Source organism: Phyllostomus hastatus, unplaced genomic scaffold (assembly GCF_019186645.2).
Source record: "Phyllostomus hastatus isolate PE091 unplaced genomic scaffold, TTU_PhHast_1.1 phas_scaffold_78, whole genome shotgun sequence".
Lineage (NCBI taxonomy): Eukaryota > Metazoa > Chordata > Mammalia > Chiroptera > Phyllostomidae > Phyllostomus > Phyllostomus hastatus.
In genome coordinates, this window is record NW_025334041.1 from 99,652,921 (window position 1) to 99,678,128 (window position 25,208).

Here is a 25,208-nt window from a genome sequence, read left to right on the forward strand (position 1 = left end):
AATCATTCACGTCAAGAGAGAAGCATCACCAACTGTACACTTGGAACATACTCAGAGAAAACACATTTGTATCAAGGAGAAAGAAACAGATAAAAGTTCTGAGAGAAGAGCAACCTATTACAAACTAAGAAACTAAGGAGTTTCTTAGGAGTAACAGAGGTGAAGAAAACTTAAATGTGAGGCTCTACTATGTGACCAGCTTTTAGTTCAATACCTGGTAAAGGGCGGTTGCAAAATAAAATTTGCTGAAAGGATTTCAGTCACTAGAATACATATTTTACATGGTCTCCCATTTAAACAACCTCCTATCAATTTCTTTCTTCATTATCTTTACTTCGTCAACTAGTCATATATACTATAATTTACATAATAAATCTATTATTTAAAAACTTTCAATAGGTACAACAATTATGGCATTTCATTAGGCTGGACTCTAACTTGCTTGGATATTTACTTTGGAATCACATTATCCAAGCAAAGGAAAAACACAATCAGTTAGTGAGACACAACAGAAATGATAAATGTGGGACAAATGCCTGCCTTAGACGTTTATCAATAACCTCTTATATACACATATATATTCACAAAGTGGTTGAGCGTCCTTTCGTATGATCCTTTAGATGAGGTCCAGTGGCTGAGAACTCTATAATAAGACACATGGTCAGACAGAAATCATCAAGACTTTCAATGATATTTTCTTTCCCCAAACTTTATTATCCTTTAGTTTGGGAGAGAAAGAAGTCCATTTTCATCTGCCGTATCTAAGATTTTACAGATCACTGGAGATTCAACCTAAAGAACAAAAACAATAAAATCATTAAAAAGTTGCTAAGCTGAATACTTTCTTCATTCAATATTATTCTGCTGAATGAATACATATACATAAATGTATTAAATGTGTTCAAATACATATTTTGGATAAACCATCCAATGTTATTTCTACAAATTGAGCTTTTTGAAAACAATCTTTTGTCATCCATATAAAATACCAAAAAGGTAGAGAAGATACTTTTTATCTGTAAATAAAAGAGATGAGAGAAAAAGAGTAAAGGACAATAATTAAAGAGGATTATACTAAATATGATGGAAGAAATAATGAAAAAGGAAAATAACATGTATGGATAGATGGGGAATTTTAGTAGAGAAAAGCAAGCGATAAAAAACTAAATGGAAATGACAGAAATAGCCCTGGCTGGTGTAGCTCAGTGGATTGAGCGTGGGCTGCGAACCAAAGTATCGCAGGTTCAATTCCCAGTCAGGGCACATGCCTGGGTTGCAGGCCACAGCCCCCAGCAACTGCACGTTGGTGTTTCTCTCTCTCTCTCTTTCTCCCTCCCTTCCCTCTCTAAAAATAAATAAAATATTAAAAAAAAAGAAATGATAGAAATAAAAAAAATACGGCAGAAATAAACCTATTCAAAGAGCTGGATGGGATACAGCATAGGAAAGAATCACTGCACATGAAAGCAGTTCAGCCCAGTAGAAATGACCCAAAGTAAAAACAAAGAGTGAGCTTCTAACTGGGGCCTACTTCTATTTTTATTTTGTATTTCTGGTCTGAAAAAAAACCCTAACATTTAATAAAGGGAACTGACACTGGGGGAAAAAAGACTTGGTTGACTTGGTTAGACACTTCACAAAAGAGGATATATGAAATAATCACATGAAAAGGTGCTCAACACCATTTTTCATATAGAAAATGCAAATTATCTACTCAAATGGCTAAAATCAAGAGACTGACAATACCAAATGTTGACAGTGAGAATATGGAGCACCCCAACTCTCGTACATTGCTGACAGAAGTGTGAAACAGCACAACTACTTAGAGAACTGTTTGGTAAAAGTTAAACATATATCTAATCTGTGATTCAGCAATTCTACTCCCAGGTAGTTAACAAAAGAGATGAAAACATACAACCACAAAAAGACTTGTAAAAAAATGTTCATAGCAGCCTTCTTCATATAATCAAAAATGAGAAAGAGCCCAAATATTCATCTATAGAAGAATGGATAAGTGAATGTGGCATACTTACACAAGAGTATTATTCAATTATAAAAAGACAACAAAGCGCTGATACATACAATATGACTGAGTCTGAAAGACATGCCGAGTTAGAGGCCAGGCATGAAAAAAATTTGTGTGCTATATAATTCCATTCATATGAAATAAAAGAAAAGGCAAAACTGTTCTATGGTATCCGAAATCAGAAAGGGGTATCTTCGGAGATTCAGTAATATTGACGGGGAAGGGGTTACAAGAAAATTTTCTGCAGTAACAGGTACCTTGTTTTGGGTGAGAATTACATGGGTATATAAAATTATCAAAATTCATCAAACTCAACATTTAAAATCTTTGCATCTAATTTTATGCATATTATGTCCCAAATGGTAACAGCGTTTACAGAAGTAGTGTTACATTTTAAAGACTACTGAAGGTCTTTCCAGAAGCTGAATTCTTAAGTATTATTATTTTTTTACTTACCCCAAGAATATACTGACAGGAGTGAGGCTCTAGCATATATACAGTAACAGCATGTGGAGAATCTGATTCTTTACACCTAAAACAGAGAGTACTTTGAGGTGCTGCCCCAAACATACAAAATTATTTTAAATTGTCTTCCTCTTAAATGATAAAAATCCCATATAAGTGAGTCCGTGTAATTTAATAAACAATTGAACTAATGTAGTTTTTATTATCATTTATAATTTAGTATTATAAATAACTTGTGAATAACAATTACTGAAATTAATTTTAGCAAACTTAGAATAAAAGAATAATCTTATAATAAGTTATTATGAATAAATACTTCATAATTACATTGTATATTTATAAAAACTTTTGCTCAAAGAAAGGAGGTTAAAGAGAAAGGCAGAAAGCACAATTTGGCAGTCCAACTTACTTTAGTTTTACAGTCACCTGTCTTGGTTTGTCAGTTATATCACAAATATCTCCATTCCCATAAAAATGTGACACCATCCTGAATCAGAAAAACACAGACACTTTATTAAACTAAAATTTCACTAATTTAGAGTCATTGTGATGCGTAAGGAGAGAAGATGGTCAGTTTTGTATTAGTTAAAAAATCTGCCTATAAAATACTTTTAAAAAATACATATTTTTTACAGCTATGTCAGACAGTCTTTCAGATTCTGTAAAGAGAATATACAGTTGAGATACTTTGTAATGGTTTTATAATAATGATCTTCATCTTGCATATTTACCTGCATAGGAATAGTTAAGATTAAATTGGTTTTAAAAACACTGTTCTTTTAAAATGAACCATTTCTCCACGAACTATTTGCACATGAAACATATACAAACATAAGAAAAATCCTTCTGTTTAGTATATTCTAATTTTCCTAATACTTAAGTGCTAACCTCTTAATATTGCTAACTTTGTTTTTGGTTAGCCCAAGAAGTCAGCACCTTCTAAAAACAGTCTCTCATACCATCTGTACTAGGAAGAATAAAGTGAACACCTAGGAAGGTGAAAAAAGATGAATAATTTAAAATTCACTGGGCAAAAGACAACTGGAAAAGCTAAAGCTTAGTTATTCTTGGGAAATAAGAGATTAATTTACTTCAGCTATAGCAAGATATACTTATAGAGCCCAAAAGAGATGAGACAATTTTTTAACAAGCCACTGTTCAACTATTTTCAACTATTACCTCAAAAAAGTTAAGTAACAAAGGGAAATGCTAGAATATATTAAATAGAACCAAATAACTTAAAGGGGTAAAGATTGTGTATGGAAGAGGCAAATGCTTTGTAATAGCCTCAGACCTGAGACCTGGGAACAGAGCCATTGTTAACTAACACCACCACGCACTGTGAAAGGAAGTGGCCAAAATTTACTGCATGCTATTGCTAGGCACTATGCTTTATCTGAATTACCTGATTTAAATGTCACAACAATAGTATGAGACAAATACCACTAGATAAGAAAAGTGAGGCTTGAGAAGATTATGTAATTTGCCCAAGGTAGTATATGGATTCATTACTATCATTACTATATGTATGTGTCCTGACTGGGAATTGAACCCACAACCTTGGTGTAACAGGACGATATTCTAACCAACTGAGCTACCTGACCAGGGAAAAAGCCAGAATTTGAATCCAGAGTGGTGGACTTCAGTGAGCTGCTTTAACTATTATACTAAGTTATTTCCCCACAAAAAGAAAACTACCCTAATGTCCCTGAAAAAAACTGATCCGAGATTATACATGTTTAAATCTCATTTTTCAATATTCTGAGTTTCAAATATTCTACTAATTAGATCCAAAGGCAAATAAAGTTAATCTACCTGACTGTCTGGGTACCATCGTCTTGCAGGTGATAGGCTCTAGCAGTATTCTTTTTAGCCCATTCAATATGCTCTTCTTGGTTCCATGTCCCGACAACCACAGACGTTTTTCCACTATCCTTGTCCTAATAAATGAAGAAGTATTTGTGATAAGGTATGCACACTTGATAGCATCAAGGAGACATTAATGTGAATGGTCTATAAGCTATAATCCTTATCCTCATATTCACACTGGATATCTATGTTTAGAGGTAATAATATTTTAGCCAAACTTGACTAGTAGAAATTTGAGCTTGTTGTCTTTATTCCTTTTTTTAAAAAAAGATTTACTTATTTATTTTTAGAGAGAGGGAAGGGAGGGAGAAGGAAAGGGAGAGAAACATTAACGTGCGAATGCCTCTCACGTGGCCCCCACTGGAGACCTGGCCTGCAACCCGGGCATGTGCCTTGACTGGGAATTGAATTAGCAACCCTTTGGTTCACAGCCCGCGCTCAATCCACTGAGCCACACCAGCCAGGGCTATTCCTTGTTTCTTTGAAAAAATGAAACTACGTTCTAGTCAGACTAGCTTTAGACACAGTTATTTTTAACTCTTCTATTTCTTTCCTTTCCCACATCTGTCAGTCCTGTCATTTTTTCCCTAGAGTTGTTCTCAGCTTCAGACTCTTCCTTTATATTTCCACTGCCAACATTTCACCCCCCAACCAAGAGTTTACTCTCTCATACCTAGATGATAACACCCCGTACTACTGTGATTCTTAATGAAATTTTTGGCTTCTATTACCCTGAGCCACACTGTAGCTACACGCAGCCTACCTTTATCTTATTTCTACTCTTAATTGCAGACCTTCAAACTACACTACTCTTCACACTACTCATTTGATACCACACTCATTTCTGCATCAAGACTGTTCAGAAACCCCCTTTCCCATTCTGCTTTTATTATTTTTAAAACACTAACTATATGTTGTCTTACATGTGGACTTCATTCCCTCTCCTTCCTTTTCCTTCCTCTAGTCCCCTTCCCTCCTGTTTTCCCTTCCTTCTTTCTATTTTATGCTGGGCACTAATATACATCTGATTAGAATTAAAAGCCCTTACAGTGGCAAATGAAACAGGCATGGCTACTGCTCTAGTGGAGCTTACTGCATAATGGGAGAGCCATTGGACATCCTTTTAGCAAGTGGACTGTACATTCATAGAAAGACATGGATTAAGAGGTTGCAAGACTGCCTGGGTTTGAATTCTCATTTCACCATTTACTTCCTATATGATTTTAGGCAAGTTACTAAATCTTTGCTTTTGTTTCCTTTGCTTTTGTTTTTTGCTTATGGTTGTTACGAGCATTAAATGAGTTAATAGTATAAAGTGCTTAGAACAGTGCCTGGTATATAGTATACAAATATAGTGAGCACTATATTTGTTAGCTGCTATTATTTTTATATTTCCCAATGCTCCAGCAGAGTTCCTCTGAAAGTTCTAGGTTCTATGACCTTGACCAAAATAAGGCAGATAGAAACCTAGTGTAGGCAAGGAAAACAGATATTGCTAATGGGAATGTAAAGTGGTCCAACCCATTGGAAGACAATTGTTCAGTATGCATGTACTTTGCCCTAGCAAATACATTGCTAGAAATGTGCCCAATGAATATACATGCAAACGTTAACCAATGGAACTATTTAAAACTGCTCACTAAGATGGCATAATAGCAAAACTGGGAACAACTTAAAGGTCTATCAGTAGAGGTCTGGCTAAATACATTGTGGGTACAGACATAATCCTCCGTAGCTGCTGAAAAGATCAGTTGTTGCTCACAAGGAAAGATCTCCAAGACACTAAATGAAAAGAATAATTGCAGAGTAGTGCAGAGTACTTAGTAGACATTTTCTGCATAAATCAAAAGGTTATGCCAACATTTATGCATATGCATTTTTTTTCTTGTGGAGGCTTAACTAAGAAAATGTTAACAGTTATTTTTGGGAAATGGAACAATGGTGAAGGAGAATTTTACTTTTCATTCTAAATTTCTGGCATATATTCATTCCTTTAATTAAAAAAAGCTTTTGGGTATTATCTGGACTATAGTTAGATGATATGTGTACTTTTTCATTTTTCTGTACAAATAAACGTTAGCAAAATAAAACATCTATAAAGCAGCAAGAATAAATGGAAAGAATAGTGAAATTAAACTCCTCAGGTTTAAGTGAAGAAAAAAATGTCCTAGTTTGCAAATGCTTCATAAACTTGGAATAATTTAAATGTTCAAGTTGAGTTGATTATCTTTCCTGGTATGATCCTCTTGGAGTTTAAAACTGGCTTAAAACATCTCAAGAAGCCAAAGCCTTTTAAAAACAGCCAGATCAATATTTATTAGTGTTTGTGTCCAACATCTAGTAGTTTAACTTACCAAACAAAGTATAACTATGAAAAAATTATTGGTGCGTAAACTTCAGAATTTAAGCAGCTTGGCTAAAGTGTGGGAGAATATGCTACTTTATGAAATTATAAATAGAAGGGAGAATAAAAAGCCAATGTGTGTAATCTTAAAACTTACTTTATTTTAAACTTAGTATAATATGGTACCTTCTTTTGGCTGAGAAACTTGCTGTATTTACCCTGTTTTACTAACTCTAGTGCTAATGTAGTATATTACCATTCACCTTCTTAAAGATGAATTATAGCTGAATAACATAATTTTTCAGCAATAAAAAATAAAATTTTGCCATTTGTGACAATGTGGATGGACCTAGAGAAGCGATTTTCAACATTTTTCATCTCATGGTACACACAAACTAATTACTAAAATTCTGCGGCATACCAAAAAAATGTGTTTTTTTTTTTGATATCTGACAAAAAACAGGTATAATTTTAATTCATTCACATCAGATGGTTATTGTTGGTTTGGCTGTTGTAATTTTTTGATTTGACAATCTAAGGGAAAAGAGCTCAGTGCCCCTGACTACATAGTTAGATACTGCAAGTTTTAAAAACTCTTATGGCACACTAGTGTGCCTCTTGTGATGTACCGGTTGAAAATTGCTGACCTAGAGGGTATTATGCTAAATGAAGTAAGTCAGACAGAGAGATGCTGTATGATTTCACTGATATGTGGAATCTAAAAAAACAAAATGAATAAAACAAAACAGAAACTGACCCACAGATATAGAGAACAAGGCAAAAGGGAGGCAGTGAGGAGTTGGGAATAAAATGTAAAATAAAAAAATTACAAGAGAACACTGATTTCTTCTTTATTCACAGAATTGGTGTTGGAGGAACCCCAGCTAGACAAACTCTCCGTTTAGGGGTTCTCCCAGTGGTGTTAAAGGATGGTGACCAGAAGAGTGAGCTGTTAATTTGGCAGATCACCTTAATTAATTTTTGAATGTGGAAAGGCAGGTCTGGTACTTAGTTCAAGGTTTTCAGTGTAACGGTTATTTGAGTCAGAGAATAAATTAGTATGATTGTGGATGTCAGCAGCCAGCAGCGAGTGAGGAGAGAACAGATAGCAGGGATGCCTGAAAAGGAAAGATGGACTGAAAGGAAAAAAAGATAAAAGTGAATTATGACAATGACTAATTTCTCAGTCAAAGCTAAAGAGTTAACCATACTAGCTTATTATTCTTTCAGGCTCATAGTAATATAAGAATCTGAGCAGTTAATACACAATGTTACTTTAAGATGGCTGACTGAATTAAACACCAAGTTTTACATTTTCCAGAATTTAAATAGTTCAATGAATATTTCCATATGAAAATCATGTCATAATTTAAATAACACCCTCCCCCTGTTTTTTTTTTCTTCAAAAGATTTTTAAAACTTTAATCCATCTAGTGGCAGACTGGAATACACGCTGTTCTATACCTCATGGTATTGATGCACGTGTTTGCCATAGCAGAATTCGTATTTCCACCAGCCAACACCCTACAGGAAAGGAAACAGATCAAGTTATATACAGAGAAGGCAGGACTGGAGCCTGCCTCAATATTGCCACACAGTAGCAAGAGAAATATATATAATTTTAAAAACCAGTAATAGCAGTAGTATGATTAAAAATTAAAAAATTACTGACATAAAACAGACAAACACAGAAAACAACTGCTGTACATCCTTGATAACATAAAATAAAAATTCCATTTGTAAGTAAGTGTATTTCTCACTGGAGCTATTAGTCAGAGGCAACATTTACTTGTGTAAATGTTAACTCAAGTTTTAAATGTGATCGCTGTACAATCACTGATGCCTGTTCCAGCAATCAACCAGGATTACATGTATCTTAGTTATATATATTGTCTGTCAAATACAAGTCAAGTTTTAGTTTGTGAGTAAAGATTATAATAATGGCCATGGATTAGAGCATGGTAAGAAGCAGAGAGAAAATGTCCAATGGGAGGCTTCCAGATACTTGCCATTTCTCTACAGACCAAAACCTTTTTCAATGCTGTTAATGCCCCTTGAGTAAATAACACACAGATGAAAGCTGTAAACTAAATATTTAAACGGAAGGTTCACTTCTCACCCCATGAAAGCAGTAAGAGCCACTAAGAAACTCTTTTATGAGTTGGTCATCTGTCAATTTGGATATGTGGGTTGTTCCAACAGTGAGCATCAGCTGAGAACCAACTGCAATGGGTTTGTGGATTGCTGGGAATCTCTCTTCTTTAGTTGATTGCAAATCTTCCTAAAATTAAATACATATATGTTTAAGGCCTTCTTTGCCACACTTAATTTTTTCGGTTATGACTTAAATTATTATTTTTACATTGTAGGAAACTTGGAAAATAAAACTTATCCATAATATATTTAAAAAAATGAACTTTGCAATGCTTAGTAGTATAGGGAAAGCTCTAGAAAAATGTAGTTCCATTTACTCATTAGGGGTATGGGGACCCCTTCCATTGAAGACATAATTTCCATTTCACACATTTTGTCACATTATTTTTAAGTAATTTGCTATTTGTTAGATTTTGTGTCTCTGCATTTAGTATTAAGAAATGTGGTTACTATGGGTAAAGAAAGGATAACAAGCAGGGAAAAGAGAAACTGAGTGAGAGCAAATATGAATATTCGTTACAATTATTCAAATGTAGCAGGGCCTGGAGGAACCTGTCATTTAGTAAAGGAACACACTGACTAATAAGGGTGAAGGGGTCAGCAGATTCATAGAGGTAGCGGTGATTCAAATAGACTCTGACTGAAACACAATGAATTGAGATGTAAAAACTTCATAAAGAGAAAACCCTCATTTAATTCATAAAGTAGAAGTAATAATTTTTAATTTATGTGAATGTCTGTGTATGTGTTTTGTGTGTGTGTATGTGCATAAGCATGTGAACCCAAGGAAGAGGTAAGAACAAAGATGAGAGAAGGTTATGATATTTAAAGGTAAAGAGATAAGTAGGTACTATGTTGTAAAAAACTATATAATCATAAGAAGTTTGGACATTATCTTACAGGCTTCAGGCAAAGATGTGGAGTGATCAGGTTTTTCAGTAATCACTGGAGCAGTGGCAGGGAAGAATTAAGAGCAGGAACAAGTCATGAGGTGGGGCACCAACTAAGGAGCTGCAGTAACCCAGGCCAGAGATGAAGAGAATTAAAAGTAAGGGGATGACACAAGAGGTGTGGAGAAAAGAGAACAGTTTTGAAAGAGGTTAATAAGTTAGCATCTGGTAGCTGGGTACTGACAGTGAGTGAAGAGGAAATGAATCTAGATGAGAATTGACGAAGCGAGTGTACCAATTATAATTGAATAAAATAATTAAAAAAACAAATGGTAAAAGGTTTCCGGAAAATATTCAGTGGACACAACCTCTCCTTTTTCACTGGCTGTAGGTGCCATTGACCAACTGTGGTTCTGTTCTACTTCAGCTTGGAGAAGTCACCGAAGAGTCCCTAGAAACTAATCATCTTAACTCTTTCTCTCCTCCAACATTAAGAACAAAGACTGCCAAAATGGCTTATTTTTTGAAAGGACCTTGAATTTTATGTATAATTGTTTGTACATTGAGAGACTGCTATGCTCTTGGCACTATTTTAAGTGCTGAGTATTAAAAGTAAAACAGACAGAGTAACTGCTCCTAAGGAGCTAAAGTCTAATAGTCCAAACATTATTTGGGACTATGGGTCCCATGTATCATTTAGAATGCATGGGACCCATAGCAAAGTTAGTGAAGAAAAACACTGCGGTGAAACCTGAAACTGAAATAAGGACAGGAAGTAGGAAGAATAAAAGTGTGATTATCCATGATTGCTTCTTGTGGAGAGAACACCTATCATTTTTTTTACCCTCATCTGAGGACACACTTATTGATTTTAGAGAGAGGGGAAGGGAGGGGGAGAGGGAGAGAAACACTGATGTGAAAGAGAAACATTGATCAGTTGCCTCTTGCACGTGCCCCAACTAGGGACTGAACCTGTAACCCAGACATGTGTCCTGACCTGGAATTAAACCCGCAACCTTTCAGTTTACCCACTGAACCACACTGGTGCCAAGGCAACATTTACTGTTTTTAAGAAAAATTATTCCAGTAAAAACAAGATGATAGTAGGTTTTGTAGTAGGGTTTAAAAATTCATTAAAAGGGCTCTTAAAAGTTCAGTAATCTCCAAATTAATCTAATAACACAGGCAGAATATCAAACCGGAATTCTGTTAGCCAGATTTGTATTCCTGCATAAAAAATTATTTAATCTTTATAATAAAGCTTGATCCGCACTTAAAAGGCAAATCATAAGCTAAATAACAACCTTTAAAAGAAAAGTTATGTGTAACACACTAGATTTATTTAAAAAAATGGTTCTGAAGATGACTGATTTTAAGTGACTACTTATCCTATAGTATTACCTAAGATTTTCATATACAACATGGACTCTAAAGATCCTAAGTGCTTTGAAAGCATTACCATCTATAGCTTTTTAAAAACAGTTTTTCTCAACTAGGAGATTAAACACATTAGAGAAGTAAATTGGCACTTTTTCATTGAAGAGTAATTATAGTTGAGTCCTGGCTGGTGTGGCTCAGGGGACTGAGTGCTGGCCTGTGAACCAGGGGGTTGCCAGTTTGATTCCCAGTCAGGGCACAGGCCTGGGTTGCAGGCCAGGTCCCCTGTGTGGGGGTGTGTGTGTGAGAGGCAACCACACATTAATGTTTTTCTCTCTTTCTTCCTCCCTTCCTCGCTCTAACAACAAATAAATAAATCTTTAAAAAAAGTTATTAAAGTTGGGATTTGTGAAGCATTTTGATAAATCTGACTTTTAAGTTCCTGTCAGTATTTAAATCACTACCAAGGAGAAGACTAGAAAAAAATTCCATTTCCAATCTTTTAATACAGCACTTCAAGTCAAATGTAGATTAATGTCAAGATAATTTTCCCCTTTTATCAGAACGGCAGTGTTCACAACATCCACAAAGAGGCTGACCATACTTTTGTAATAAGTACTCAAGAGGAAAGGGAGAAACAGGCCTTGCAGCTAAATGTTAGTTATTTAAACCACTTAAGCACTCACAGCATACCAGGTATCATGCAAGGAGCTGGAAAACTCAAAGTAATGAAAGCATAGCTTATTCTTTATCCATTTTAATATAAGAACTATATGGAAAATTAGTAATTTTAGCCATGTAAGGCTATAATGGAGGATTAAATAAAAGACAAGACCATGGAAGAGGAAACATTCACCTCTCCCTGAAATAACACATTAGAAGTCCTGGCTCATTTGCAAAGAAGTGACACTGGAAGCATGTCTTCAAGCTGAAGAAGTAGAAGTTTCTCAGGTGTAGGGCAGGGAGGGGAGAAGGCAACAGAAGAATGGAAACAGTATATAGAAAGGCAAGGAGGTTAGGAAAAATGCGGTATTTTTAGAAAATTCTAAGTTGTTCAAAATAGCTAAGGTAAAGGGAATGGTGATAGATGAGGTTGAAGCCCAATCACAAAAGTGCTTGCATTCCCCCTTGATAAAATCATCGTATAAGCAATGACTTTATCCGGAGGTACAGTTCATGTTAACTACCGAAGGTTTAAATACATAAGCAAAGGTTCATTACAGAAAGAACATTTCATCAGCTCTTTCCTGTGTGGAAAGGATTAGAAAGGGGATGTGTGAGGAGGCTTGTTACTGGTCTTAGGAAATGATGAAGTCCTGAATTAATGACAGGATAGATTTGAAGAGCATTTAGAAGATAATATAAATAGCTCTTAGTGAATGATTAGAGTTAGAGATGATGAATCAAGAGATAGGTAAGAAAAATGACTTTGGCTTCTGACCTAACAATTGGGTAGAGCACAGTGCTTTAAAAGCAACAGGGAAGACAAGAAAAGGGTCAGTGTGAAAAGAGAAAAAGAATGAATGAGCTTGAGATTTTGAAACCTTATCTTCCTGGTGGATGATGAAAAGGGAGGACAGCCCATCAAAAGGAAGAAGCAGGTAGGGAGAAGTGGTTAAGACAGGCTCTAGAATCAGAGTGCTTTGATTCCAATCTGTAATCCATCCAATCACTTCCCCTCCTAAACCTCAAATCTTAATCTGTTAAGGAGGATAATAACAGTATATCTTCTAGGATGTTGTGAGGATGAGGAAGTTGCTGTTAATACTCAATACATGTTAATTATTGTGACTGTGGTTTGAGTTCAGGAAAAAGGTAAGTGTAGATAGATGTGTATTTGGAACTCATGGGCATATAAAGGGGAGTTGAAAGAGTGGGTATGAATGAGCTCACTTAAGGAGACTATGGAAGGAACTGTGGGGAACATCAAGATTTTAGGGCAGGAAGTAGAGAAAAACTAGTACATAGGAGAAAAGAATCATAGACAAGTAGAGAGAATGACCTGAAGTAAAGGGAGGAGAAAAAGTTTCAAATATTCAAGCTTCAAATATTCAGTGTTTTATGTTACTAAGATGAAGTTATGTATATACCCAGTGAATTATAATGAAAAGAATGCTGAGATGAGTTGTAGTCTATTATTTCAGGAAGTTTGCTTAGCTGGGAAGTCCAGTCAACTACTTAAAATTTAAGGTTAACTAGAATGAACAGAATGTCAAACTTTAAAATATTATAAAATCAGAAGTGTCAGAGTGCTAAAATAGTTTCTGAGAAGTACCAGAATAAGAAAAAGAATTAAAATCAATAAAAAGAACTGGAATTTAAAACTGAGTCAGGAAAGTAAATTACTACTATCCTAAAAAATCATTGAAATATTGATATATACTCTATAAACTGGAAAAGGAAGCACTGAGAAAATACTGTTAGATGATTCTCCTACCTCTTTACTTCTCCTAAAAGGCACCCTTAGAATTTCTTCCTGCTGTTCCAACTGTCTCAGGGTGAGGGGTTTAAATGGTGATCCTGGCAGTGATTGGCAAAATATATCATTCACAGGAGATGCTCTGAATCTGTTCAGTACAAAAAAGAACAAAGCATTAAAGTTAAGCATGTGGCAACTTTAAATAATGCACATTTCATGTTTAAATATGAAATCCACATCCTACCTATATTTAGGATGATTGCACAAGAGTGGTGTCAAAATGATAACTTCATATTCACAAGTTGTAACTTCAGCTACTGAAAGAATTTCATGCTTTGATTCAGGATGACATATGTACATCACAGTACTTGATCTGGGCCGGTTCTGTTTCAAACTACAAGGTGTGCCATTTCCCATTCCCACTGGATAGTAGGGTGTCATCTGACCTTCGATATTTTTAGTGGGAATCTTAAAAAAAAAAAAAAAAGAGTATAAGACAGACCTTTCATTAGAAATGGGAGTAGGAGTGAGGATAGGAGAAGCACTTACTAACTAACAGTTAGTAAGTGCTATAAGAAGCACTTATAAACTAACATTTATAAAGGTAACATTTATGTAATTTTGTAAGTTCTCCCTCTGATATTCTTTTGATTCATGAGTTCTTACTTGAGAAAACATGTATTTTCAGAGCTTGTTTAATATAGCCAAAAAAAAAAAAGAGATATTTTTATTCGGTACTAAAGTTAAGATGTTAAGTAAGTGTACACTTATATAAAAGGCTATATCATTATTAATATGACTTATTTTTAATAGTTCTAAAGAAAGAGACAGACAAAATGTAGGAACTTACTATGTTGAGTTGGTCAGAGCTTTCTTCACTAAACTCTCAGTGCAAGGTTGTATTAGAGTTTAGATTCTACAGGTGTAAAATTTGATTTGTCAAAATGTAGAATTACATAATTAAACACTATCTTCTAAAATGGGAATCTACTGTACTGGTTCATTAATCTGCTTATTCTTTTTCTCTGTTTTTAATATTAATAGACATATTTTTTTCAGCATATAAACTCACACGAATCTATTAAAGCCAGCAAAAGACAAATGGAGAAATTTTCATGGGCTGGGGGAACAAAGAAGATGACCTCTGAAGACAAGGATTATTATTAGAGAGTTATGCTCCATACTATAATCTATATAAACACAAGAAAAATGTAATGTAAGGGCTTTAAAAAAATATCATTAATAATACCTCCCAATAAGCCCTTTGGAGGCAAAGAGCTCATCTTGTATCACTGTCAGTGCATATCCAAATAGGCAACAAATAAATGTTTACAGGGATAAATATTTTGAGATTTCTTACACGCTATTTTCATGCTAGTGTCTGTAGAAAGTCCTGGGTTCATACCCAAGCTTTCAATTTACTAGCTTAATAACTTCGACTAAATTTCAGTTTTGTTATTTGTAAAAATAGAATAATAATATACAGGGTGGGGGAAAAGTAGGTTTACAGTTGTTCATATGGAAAACAAGACAATAATGAATAAATAATACAAGAATAAACTCTGTGTTATGGGCACTCACAACTGTAAATCTACTTTTCCCCGACCAGTGTGCTCAAAGGTTGTGGGAAGAATTAAGCATTATTTTTTATTACATGGCTGGCACAGCACCTGGCTTATAAAATGGGGCTCAATAAATGTTAGTTTTCTTCCCTTAACTTTTTCTTTCTCTCCCTTTATCACTTCACACTTTGAATTCTATCTTGCTATCCTCTAGAGCCACAGTAAATATTTTATCTCATAGGTAGTTTGTAAAATTAAAATCTTTTAAAATAGCAGTGCTATGTGTGTCTATAATTAGTTTTATCAATGCTCCCTAAATCCATCCTTTTAAGTTATAGGCATCCCTCTTAAGTAATTTTTAAGGCCTGTTGCCATTTCACTGTACTTCTAATAAGAGTACCATTCTGATATGAAGCTGTTTAGAGAAATATCCTCTATTAATAAGTTATGTAACTCTGGAAATTCTAAAGATACAAGCATTCCTTGAACTATAGGGGCATTTAAAAATTGTGATTAAACATCCTAAGGAATCACTCTTTTTAAATAATTTTATTCAGTATTAAATTATGCATTCACATTCAATAAACATTTATGAGGTGTCTGTTATGTCTGGTACTCTGCTTTGCACTGCAGGGGGTAAAAAGACAAAAGACAGTCCCCGTTTGTAAGATGCTTAAGTCTGGTAGTTTGTTATTTACATATATAGTTTTATCTGTTCTACCCACAGGAGATAGGGACCAAACAAAAAAGCTGTTAGTATCAGTGTTTCCATGGGTAAAGAGAAGGAAGCATTGTTAAGCATAGATGTGATGAAATGCTATTACAGAAACTTTTCCAGACATGCCTTTGGTAAGGTTGCTTAGTTTCGTATGATGTAAAAGTAACTTTTAAAATCGCAGTGTAACTTCTCTCAGAAAAACCTAGCATATTGCAAATTTCTCTTATCCTGTCTTTTGATATAGTTAAAGAATACAACACTATGTTCTGTCAATTAAGTTGTATAAATTCATGCCTACTAGATATTAAGACAAAAATTGTCACTTGCCTCTTTTGATTTTTCCTTTTCTTCTGCTTCTTGTTCTATGAAATAACATAAAAGGAAATGTAAAGAATGACCAGTGATTTTACATATAAGAAACAATTGACTAAGTTTTCTTTTTTTCTTTTTAAAGATTTTATTTATTTATTTTTAGAGAGGGAAGGGAGGGAGATAGAGATAGAGAGAGAAACATCAATGTGCAGTTGTTGGGGGCTGTGGCCTGCAACCCAGGCATGTACCCTGACAGGGAATCGAACCTGCGACACTTTGGTTCGCAGCCTGCGCTCAATCCACTGAGCTACGCCAGCCAGGGCTACAAATGACTAAGTTTTCAATTAATTCTGTCATCTTAAACTTCTTTCTAAAGAAGACTCCAAAAATGCATGCACTTTTAATTTTACTAGTCTTAGCAAGTTTTCCTTGAAATGGTTTTGTGTGAAAGAACCATCATATTTAATCTTTACCTAGGGAATACTCTATTTGACACAGAAAACCTGGCCGCCACAGCAGTGCTTTTTGAAGTATTTTTATCTCAGAGAAAGTTTAATCTTAAATTAGTTAATCAATTTGAATAGAGATTAGTAAAAAATTTCAGAATTTGAGGGATACATCAACATGTCTATTTAGATATATAAACGTTGCTTAAACCAAGCAAGACCAACATTATATAAATACAACACTAACACGTCTATCTTATCAGATTAAAAAAATATTAATAGGTAAAAAAAAGCATGTTTGTTAAAGCAGAAAATAATGAAAATATCTTTTTAAAAAAGTTTTCTAAGAAATTGCTCAGAAATTGATCCTAATGTTTTAAAATTACTAGTCTCCAACAAAATTTTTCAAATTCCATTTTGAACATTTATTTTATATCAAATTTCAGCATTACAATCAAGTCACTATAGAAACAAACCTTTTTCAGATAGAAGGTTCTTTGCCAACATATTCCCAAGGTAGTACTCGTGAATATTTACTTTCTATATTTAAAAAGAAAACAAAAATATAGTTGAGATTTTGCAAATACATTTTTCAAGGATATAGATTTAAAACCATTAATCTCATTATTAGAGTTCTCATTTTCTAATGATCCATACTTTGTATTTTGAAGAAAAACGATACCTGACCACTTTCTTTCTCTTCATGGTACTGCCGAATATGTTTTCCGTGACATACTTCATAAGTCCAGTAAGACTCAATCTAAGAAAGATGGATATATTTAAATGAACAAAAGCTGTATAACTCAACTGAGTTTCTTTTTGATACTTTAAGTAGATAGCCCTCAAGATTTAGAGTGAGCTTTCATTAAATGAAACATATTCCTATGCCTCAGAAAAATATGAAATTTCTGGTCTATTCATTGTTTTCACTAATTAGTTATATGTGAAAATTCTGTGAAGAAAACAGGTCTCGAATAATCACCTTAGGGGTCATTTTCCATATAACTTAAAAATAATAATTAGTATTTTTAATTAAAATGACTTATAACTTCTTTTGATTTAAAAAACATTCAAAACAGTTTGGTGAGTGATATTATTTGATACTGGTATTATTGGGTGCTTGCCACATACATTATACAAGAATTTAAATTAACAAAATACTATTAAGCAATTGCTTAGATTTATAACCAAAAATTTGATATAACATAAAAGAAATGGAGAATTATTTTCAAAGGTCTATTGGCTGCTGGAAATTTATCTTCTAGTTATCAAGTGAACATAATATACATACTCTGTAAGAACAACTGCTTTGTTTAAATAGTGGCTCCAATAGCTCTCTTGGATTAGGGCCTTTATAATCCTTTTCTTCTTCCTATGAAAGAACTAGAGTTTAATACTTAGAATTATTCTAGAACTTCACCCAACTGTGCTGTTCAGTTATTAACTCATTGGTCAAATCACAAATGCTTGGAAATAAAAATGGGGAAAAAAAGTCAAAACCTTTAGTAATAATCTACAGTATACCATTTCTTTCAAAAGAACTGAAGTAGAAAATATGGAGCCATAGAATAATCTTCCATTCTTTCTTCTCTTAAGAAAACAGGATTTTCTTAAGGATTAGGTTCCTAACAATTCTTGTAAACCTATTTCAGAATTTTTAAATGCTTGCATCCAAACAAATTCTAGCTATAAAAGGGTCAGAATAGTTGAATCTTATAGCATGTATTGGAAAATTTTAAGGTAGTTCTTAGTTTTCTATGTATTTTCACATTTCAGATTGCCAAATGAATGCCAAATATATTCAAACGTGTGTGACTATGTGTGAGTGGTTTGTGTCTTAAGTAGAGTTAAAACGAAATTAAACTGTCTTTCACAGATTTCAAATCTGAACAAAAACTAAGAAAGCACTCACTGAGTTTTATATTTCCATTTCACAGATCATGAAAATATTACATAATTAGCTCAATACATTTATTGAGTGGAGGAAATGAGTTTCAAATTTTTTCAAGGTTCCATAGCTAACTATAGCCTATACCTCAGCCTCCTGGCTCCTAGGCTGATGTCCTTTCCATTTTACCATGCTGCCTCTCCTGTTTCATCTTGAAAGAAGTCATTGCCTTAAAGGATGGATAAGAGGCAGTTAGTTAGGACATTTTAGGAGGAAGAAATGGGCATGAGCTAAGGCAGTGAGAAAGCATAAGGTACCTATAGATTTATTAGCAATTCTTTATTAAACATGTCACATATACATTTAAAAATTATATCTTGTGTCAAAACTCTTTTTTTTTAAAGTGTCAGTATAATTCTTCATTGAGAATTGTGGGTTTTTTTAAAAAAAGATTTTATTTATTTAATTTTAGAGAGGGGTAGGGAGGGAGAAAGAGAGGGAGAGAAACATTGATGTGTGTGAGAGATACATCAATCAGATGCCTCTCACGTGCCCACAACTGGGGATCTGGCCTGCAACCCAGGCATGTGCCCTGACTGGGATTGGAACCAGTGACCTTTTGGTTTGCAGGCCAGTGCTCAATCCTCTGAGCCACATTAGCCAGGGCCAAAACTCTCATTTCTATAAAGGAAAGCAAGAGTGGAGTTACATTTTCATTTAAAACATCAATAATTTATGGTGAATTTTTCCAAGCTGAACTCTAAAATCAAAGACTTCAGGATAATAGTGATTACTATTTTTATGGTAAAATAGCACTATTGAAAACCTGTGATTCAATTTTATTTTAAAGTATGTAGTTGCAATGTTTTAAATAAGTGGTTTTGGTGACAGGGATCATCAATATACTTATAAAAACGTACCTCATCCCCACCTGTCACAAGAGGAAGAATGCATTTATATTTTTCTTTATGTGTGGTTGTCATGATGACATAATTATCTTCTTTATAAAAAACTCCAGTTGTAGGCTAGAGATAGAAGAAAAAACACCCATTACTTTCTCTGGTTAAATTGTATTATATTGCATAACTTATAGTCCTAAGTCAAACTAATACATCACTTCAACAGAGGATTTTTAAACACATTTTCAAAGGAAAAGCGAAAAGAGTCTGTATTTTTTAATGACAAAATGATGACAAACTTTATCCTGGTGCTACAATATAATAGAAAAAAAATAAAAATACAGTTTGGAGTATAAAGAAAGTAGTGGTAATGCAACAGACTGAAGTTAAAATATGGATTAAAAAGCATTAAGAGGCAAGAAATGTTTATGAATACACCACTGCTGAGTACTTTTACTTGTACTAACAATTACCACCTAAATGTAAACATCTATAACACTTTCCAAAGGAATTCCCAACTGTATTGCATGGGATACAATTTTTCATATTTGGGTAATATATGGATAAATTACTTCTAAAAGAAAAATCACTGAATTATCTGTGATGAGTTATTATTATTTCTTTTAGTATATATCATCGGTCAGTAAACCTTTTCTATAAAGGACCAGACAGTGAAATATTTTATGCTTTGTGGGCTGTATGGTCTCTGTTGCCACTACTCAACTCTGCCACTGTAGTAAGAAAGTGCATAAGCAATATACAAGCAAATAGGAATGACTATGTTCTGAAAAAATTTTCTCTATGAAAACAGGTGGTGGGCTAGCCCAAAGGTATAAATTACCAACTCCTGGTATATATTAGCAAAATCATCCTTAAAGCTTTCTATACTATGAAGCCAGACAAATTCACAAATCCAATATGAATTGATGTAATTCAAATGAACATTTCAATTAATATAAAAGGTATTATTTAAAAAGGTATCTCTGTGATAGCAAATGTGTCACTAACTAGTAAGGCAGAGATTTCACAGTCTATGATATGAGTTCTGTGGTAATTCAATTTTATTTTTTCTCTTCTCACAGTACTATGAAACCACTATACTATTTGGCTATCCCTAGCAAGGAAAGAATTACTCTTACTAAGTACCTTTGTTCTTTTCTCAATTTCACCAAACAACTCTTAACCAATGTCCTCCTAAACACAAATGCAAAGCAGGGCAATGTTTTCCAAAGACAATAAATCAAAACAAAAAAATAGTAGTAAATATGAGCTGTATTAACTACACCAATGTACCACTTTAAGTCTTTTACATTTTATTAACTCACTGATCCTCAAAACAAGTATTCTATCCATCTTACAGAAAAGGAAACTAAAGCCCAGAGTTTAGATAATTTGTCCAAGGTAACACAGTTAGAAAAGCTGCACAATCCAGAGACGAAACCAAGTAGCTGCTTCCATATTCTGTGCTCTTAACTGTTTTAATATATTTGAATTAGCTTTTGTTAACATTTTCTTAGATTACACACTCTTGGATTATGGCCAATGATCCTTTTTTAAGAAACTAAATTTATTGGGGTACATTGGTTAATAAGATAATATAGGTTTCAAGTGTACATTTTTTAAAAAAAATTTTATTTATTTATTTTTAGAGAGGGGGAAGGGAGGGAGAAAAGAGAGGGAGAGAAACTTCAATGCGTGGTTGCCTCTCACGTCGTCCCCACTGGGTACCTGGCCTGCAACCAAGGCATGTGCCCTGACAAGGAATTGAAGGGGCGACCCTTCAGTTTGCAGGACGGTGCTCAATGCACTGAGCTACACCAGCCAGGGCTCAAGTGTACACTTCAATGATACATAACCAGTATACTGCATTGTGTGCCAACCACCCAAAGTCAAGTCATCTTCTGTCACCATATATTTGGCCACCTTTATCCTTTACTACAACCCCAAGGTTCCTTTTTTAAAAGTTTATTATAAGTGAAGAGAAGAGTCACAAAGATTTGAAAGTGAGAGCTGCAAAATCAAATTTATGATACAGGAATCCTTAGAAACTTTTATTTAGGTGAGCCAATAAATTGCTATAACATTTATAATGCTTTTTAATATTTTCAGATATATTAAAACCCACGACACTGAATTCTGCAAAACATGACTCACTTATCAATAGATGAAGCATTTTACTGAAGGCTTGTAAATTAAGCATATCAATGGCTTGTAAAATCACTGCTGTACTGTAGTGAAGGCAGATACTAGGATTCATATACATTCATCCCTATTTGTGAAGGTGCTGCAACTCTCATGTTCAGAGTTGAATTCTATAGCAACATTGACTTATTTGCCAACATGTTCACCAGAATGCTAACAATGAAAAAAACAACAGCTTGTTTGGAACCACAGCAAAGAAAGAAAGACAATTCTTTTTTTTGTAATAAAAACTACTCTTAGGTTTTATGTTTATATGATAAAGAAACTCATTTCTCTACCTATTGCTTTTAAGGTTTAGGTAAGGGGTAAAGAGAAATAGAAGTCATCACTATTTTTGTGTGAAGATGCAAAGATTTGGTTTTCATTAGTTGAGGAAGGCCTACTTTCCTCATCAATAAAACAGACCAAATAGAAATTCTTCCCTCTGAAAACACTAAAATAGTGAGGGACTTATCAGGGTCATAAAATAAAATTTGTAGCAAATTTTACCCTACGTTTTTGTAATAGAAATTACTGGGAAAAAGTAACCTTTTTAACCTCTTGTGATTTTCTAAGTTAAAAATTTTTTTTTGATCTACTACTAAAATGCTTCCGATTTTGTGAAAGGTTCTTATGTAAGAAAATGAAATATAGTAAGTTCTCCATGAAAATAATTAGATAGTGTAAAAAACTTGTTTTATGTAACACGAACCTTAAAGTGTTTTTTAAGTGTAAGAAGTTAATATTATTGATTTGATAAAAATCGGATTTTAATATGACAATAAACAAAGAGGGCTTGGTACTTTAAGGTTAAGAAGCTTTACAAATATCTTGACAGCGGAGAAATTCCTAATGTTTGACCTGAGTCTGCAGGCGTTAAGATAGTTAGAGGGGGAGAAGGAGAAACAAAACTATCCTGGAAGCAGCCATAAAATAAACTCAGCAGCACAGCCTACCAACATGCATAACTGGCTTGCAACAGAGCTGGTCACCTCTTCCCAAGTGCAGTGTTTGGGGAAAGTTTTTGAATAGAAATGGGAATACATTTCGATATTAACAACAGAAGTAGATAAAATTAGACTTATTTTGTAGTTTTATTTTGGTGAAACCTATGAACTCTGTGAAGTAATGAATAACTGAACATTTTAATGACCTAGAAATATTTCTGAAGGAAAATATATACACGAAAATAAATTTTAATGCTAAAAACCAGTAAAGAATATAATTCTTAATTAATGTAAACATTTTAGAACTTACAAATTTTTGGTGTTTAATACTGCTCCTCAATATATTTGAAATCAAAATTGTAATGATTATATATATTTTTTGACCTATATGAATGGGAAGGTTAAAGCACAAAAGTATTTTAAACCTAAAAAAAATTCAGATCTAATCCAGTCCCTTCCAATTTTAGATGGCAGAGAGATATAGTCCCTCTCCTTAGTTCATACGGCTGCTTAGTTTTATGTAAGTGTCCAACCAACTAACACATAAAACAAAACAAAACAAACAAAACAAATGACAGTGCCAAGTGATGAGGGCTATAGTTTCAATTATATAAAATATGAAAGGGAAGACTTAAGACTATTAAAATATTTTTCAAAAATCAAAATACCAATGGTAATGTCTCTAGGGGCTTATTTTTGGCAAGAGGGCCACAGACCTTTTGCCAACTCACAGAAAAATGTCTAGATTTTTCTTAAAGTAACTCAAACTTAAAAAAAAAGAAAAAAAATTCTCCTAAGTCTTCAAATGAGCCCACCTTAGATTATGTTGCATTGCCAAAGTATTTAAAAACAAAATTTCAAAATAAAATTGACAGATATGTGAAAAGCTGGTACAGCATAACCTCCTTATAGCCAGCAAGCAGCAGTGACAGAAAGAAAACTGAAGAATAATTTGATAGTAACCACCGAAAAGGCTAGTTTAAGCCACCCACTTATAGGTCAGTAAGTTTGCAGGGCTGTGTATCAGCATGTGTTTTTAAATTGAAAAAAAAAAAAACACAGGTGCAAGAATAAGAAAATTTAATGATCACATTCTTTATACATTTGCCACGTTCATTCCAAGTGTGCTCTTTGGAAACAATAGCCCCAACCCAGCTAAAGTTATATCTGACTTACAAGTATTATATAAGTATTTAAATGTTATTAATATTTCATGGCATTAACCCAAAGATAAACAGGGCTCCAGAGAAGTATTTACTTATGTAAATTTGAACTACTAGAATGGGAGAACTGAAAGCAGGGGGGTGAGGTGGGGAGAAACAAACCAGGTGTGAACTATTACAAAAATTAACATTTGCAAATAGAAAGCAGTTGTGGTGATGATGCATCCTTTATCCTGATCTAAACTGTTCTGACATGATGGTATCACTTACTCATGCTTCAATAACATCGTAATAGAACATACTAAAATAGTTTCACATGAAATGACAATAGGTGATTGGAATAAGAATTAAAAAAAAAGTTTTGCATTCTCCAAGACTTAATTTAAAACAAATGAATTAATCACTAAACGGTAAGTATCATATAAGACCACAATTTTTTATCGGTCTACAGTGTTAGGAAGACTTTTCAGCAATTTCCCAAAGAGAAGGACTGCAGATTTTCGTTATTGAGGTTATAAATATGTTCTTTACGGTAGGAAAACTGATAATAAAATCTCGTATTTTGGGGTCTTAACAGTCATTATAAATCAAAACTGTAAAAGATATTCTGCATAGAGTGTCGTTAACATTTCAGGCCAAATAGCCATCTCAAAAACAACCTTGAAGGGAAAAGAGCTGTGCATATTTGTACGTGTGGCATGCCAGAGAGATAGAACGAATATGATGACATAGGAAACTCACATCTGCTCTGCCCACACACACGCATCGGCTGTGTGTGCAGGCAGGGCGGTGTGTAATACCGAAGGAGAGAAGGCTGCAGGTGGTGGGAGAGCCGCAATTGACTTTCCAAAGAGAAGATAAAAGTGCACGCCTGACGTGGTTCTAAGAGAACTTCTTCCACAGGGAGGGAGTGTTGGTAAGCAAGTCTAGTGAGACATTTAAAAACGGGGTGGGGGAGCAGGTGACTGCTGGATCCCCAATGCTTACCATGGAGGACACATTTACGTATTGTGTTCGATAAGCACTTGCTGTATGAATGAATGAACGCGAGGTAAATGAAGTTTTGGAGTGGGGAAGGAGACATGCGCCTGCAGAAGTGGTTCTAGTGGGGGGGAAAGCGTAGATACCGAGGGAAGGGGCCGAACCCTTAGTGCCGGGAGGAAGAGAGACGGCTACGGGGTTTGAGAAGGCACTGACCAGAGAGAACTCCGTGCCGGGCCAGTTGACTCGGAAAGGGATGTCATCGCTGAGTTGGGGGAGCGCTCGGCCGCCGCCGGACGCCTCTAGGAGGCCGCAGAGGACCAATAACACGGGTCCTCCTGGGACCAGACTCCGCGCGCCGCCGCCTCCTTCCTCCATCCTCCACCGCCGATTTCTCCAGCCACCGACACACGCTCCTCTGCTACAGAGGAGAGGAGGGGGAGGAGGAGGAGGAGGCGGCGGGACTACTAAACCGCCCAGGCAACCCGGAGCCCAACCGCCGCCACGTCTCCTTCCGGAGAGCCCGGCAACACCGCCCTTGCCCCTTCGGGCCACCTGGCACAGCTT

The 25,208-nt window shown here is 34.6% G+C and overlaps 1 protein-coding gene across 1 annotated transcript; it reads right to left on the reverse strand.

The window, feature by feature from the left end:
* Positions 1–688: 688 nt before the first annotated feature.
* Positions 689–25,203, reverse strand: ERLEC1 (endoplasmic reticulum lectin 1). Its single transcript, XM_045827489.1, has 14 exons — positions 24,858–25,203; positions 19,391–19,495; positions 17,874–17,954; positions 17,265–17,342; positions 17,059–17,122; positions 16,152–16,186; positions 13,789–14,012; positions 13,563–13,692; positions 8,824–8,985; positions 8,169–8,228; positions 4,307–4,431; positions 2,901–2,978; positions 2,483–2,558; positions 689–792 (listed from the first exon to the last, which is right to left on the reverse strand). The coding sequence occupies exons 1-14, from the start codon at positions 25,017–25,019 to the stop codon at positions 721–723; spliced, it is 1,452 nt and encodes a 483-aa protein (XP_045683445.1). The 5' UTR covers positions 25,020–25,203; the 3' UTR covers positions 689–720.
* Positions 25,204–25,208: the final 5 nt, after the last annotated feature.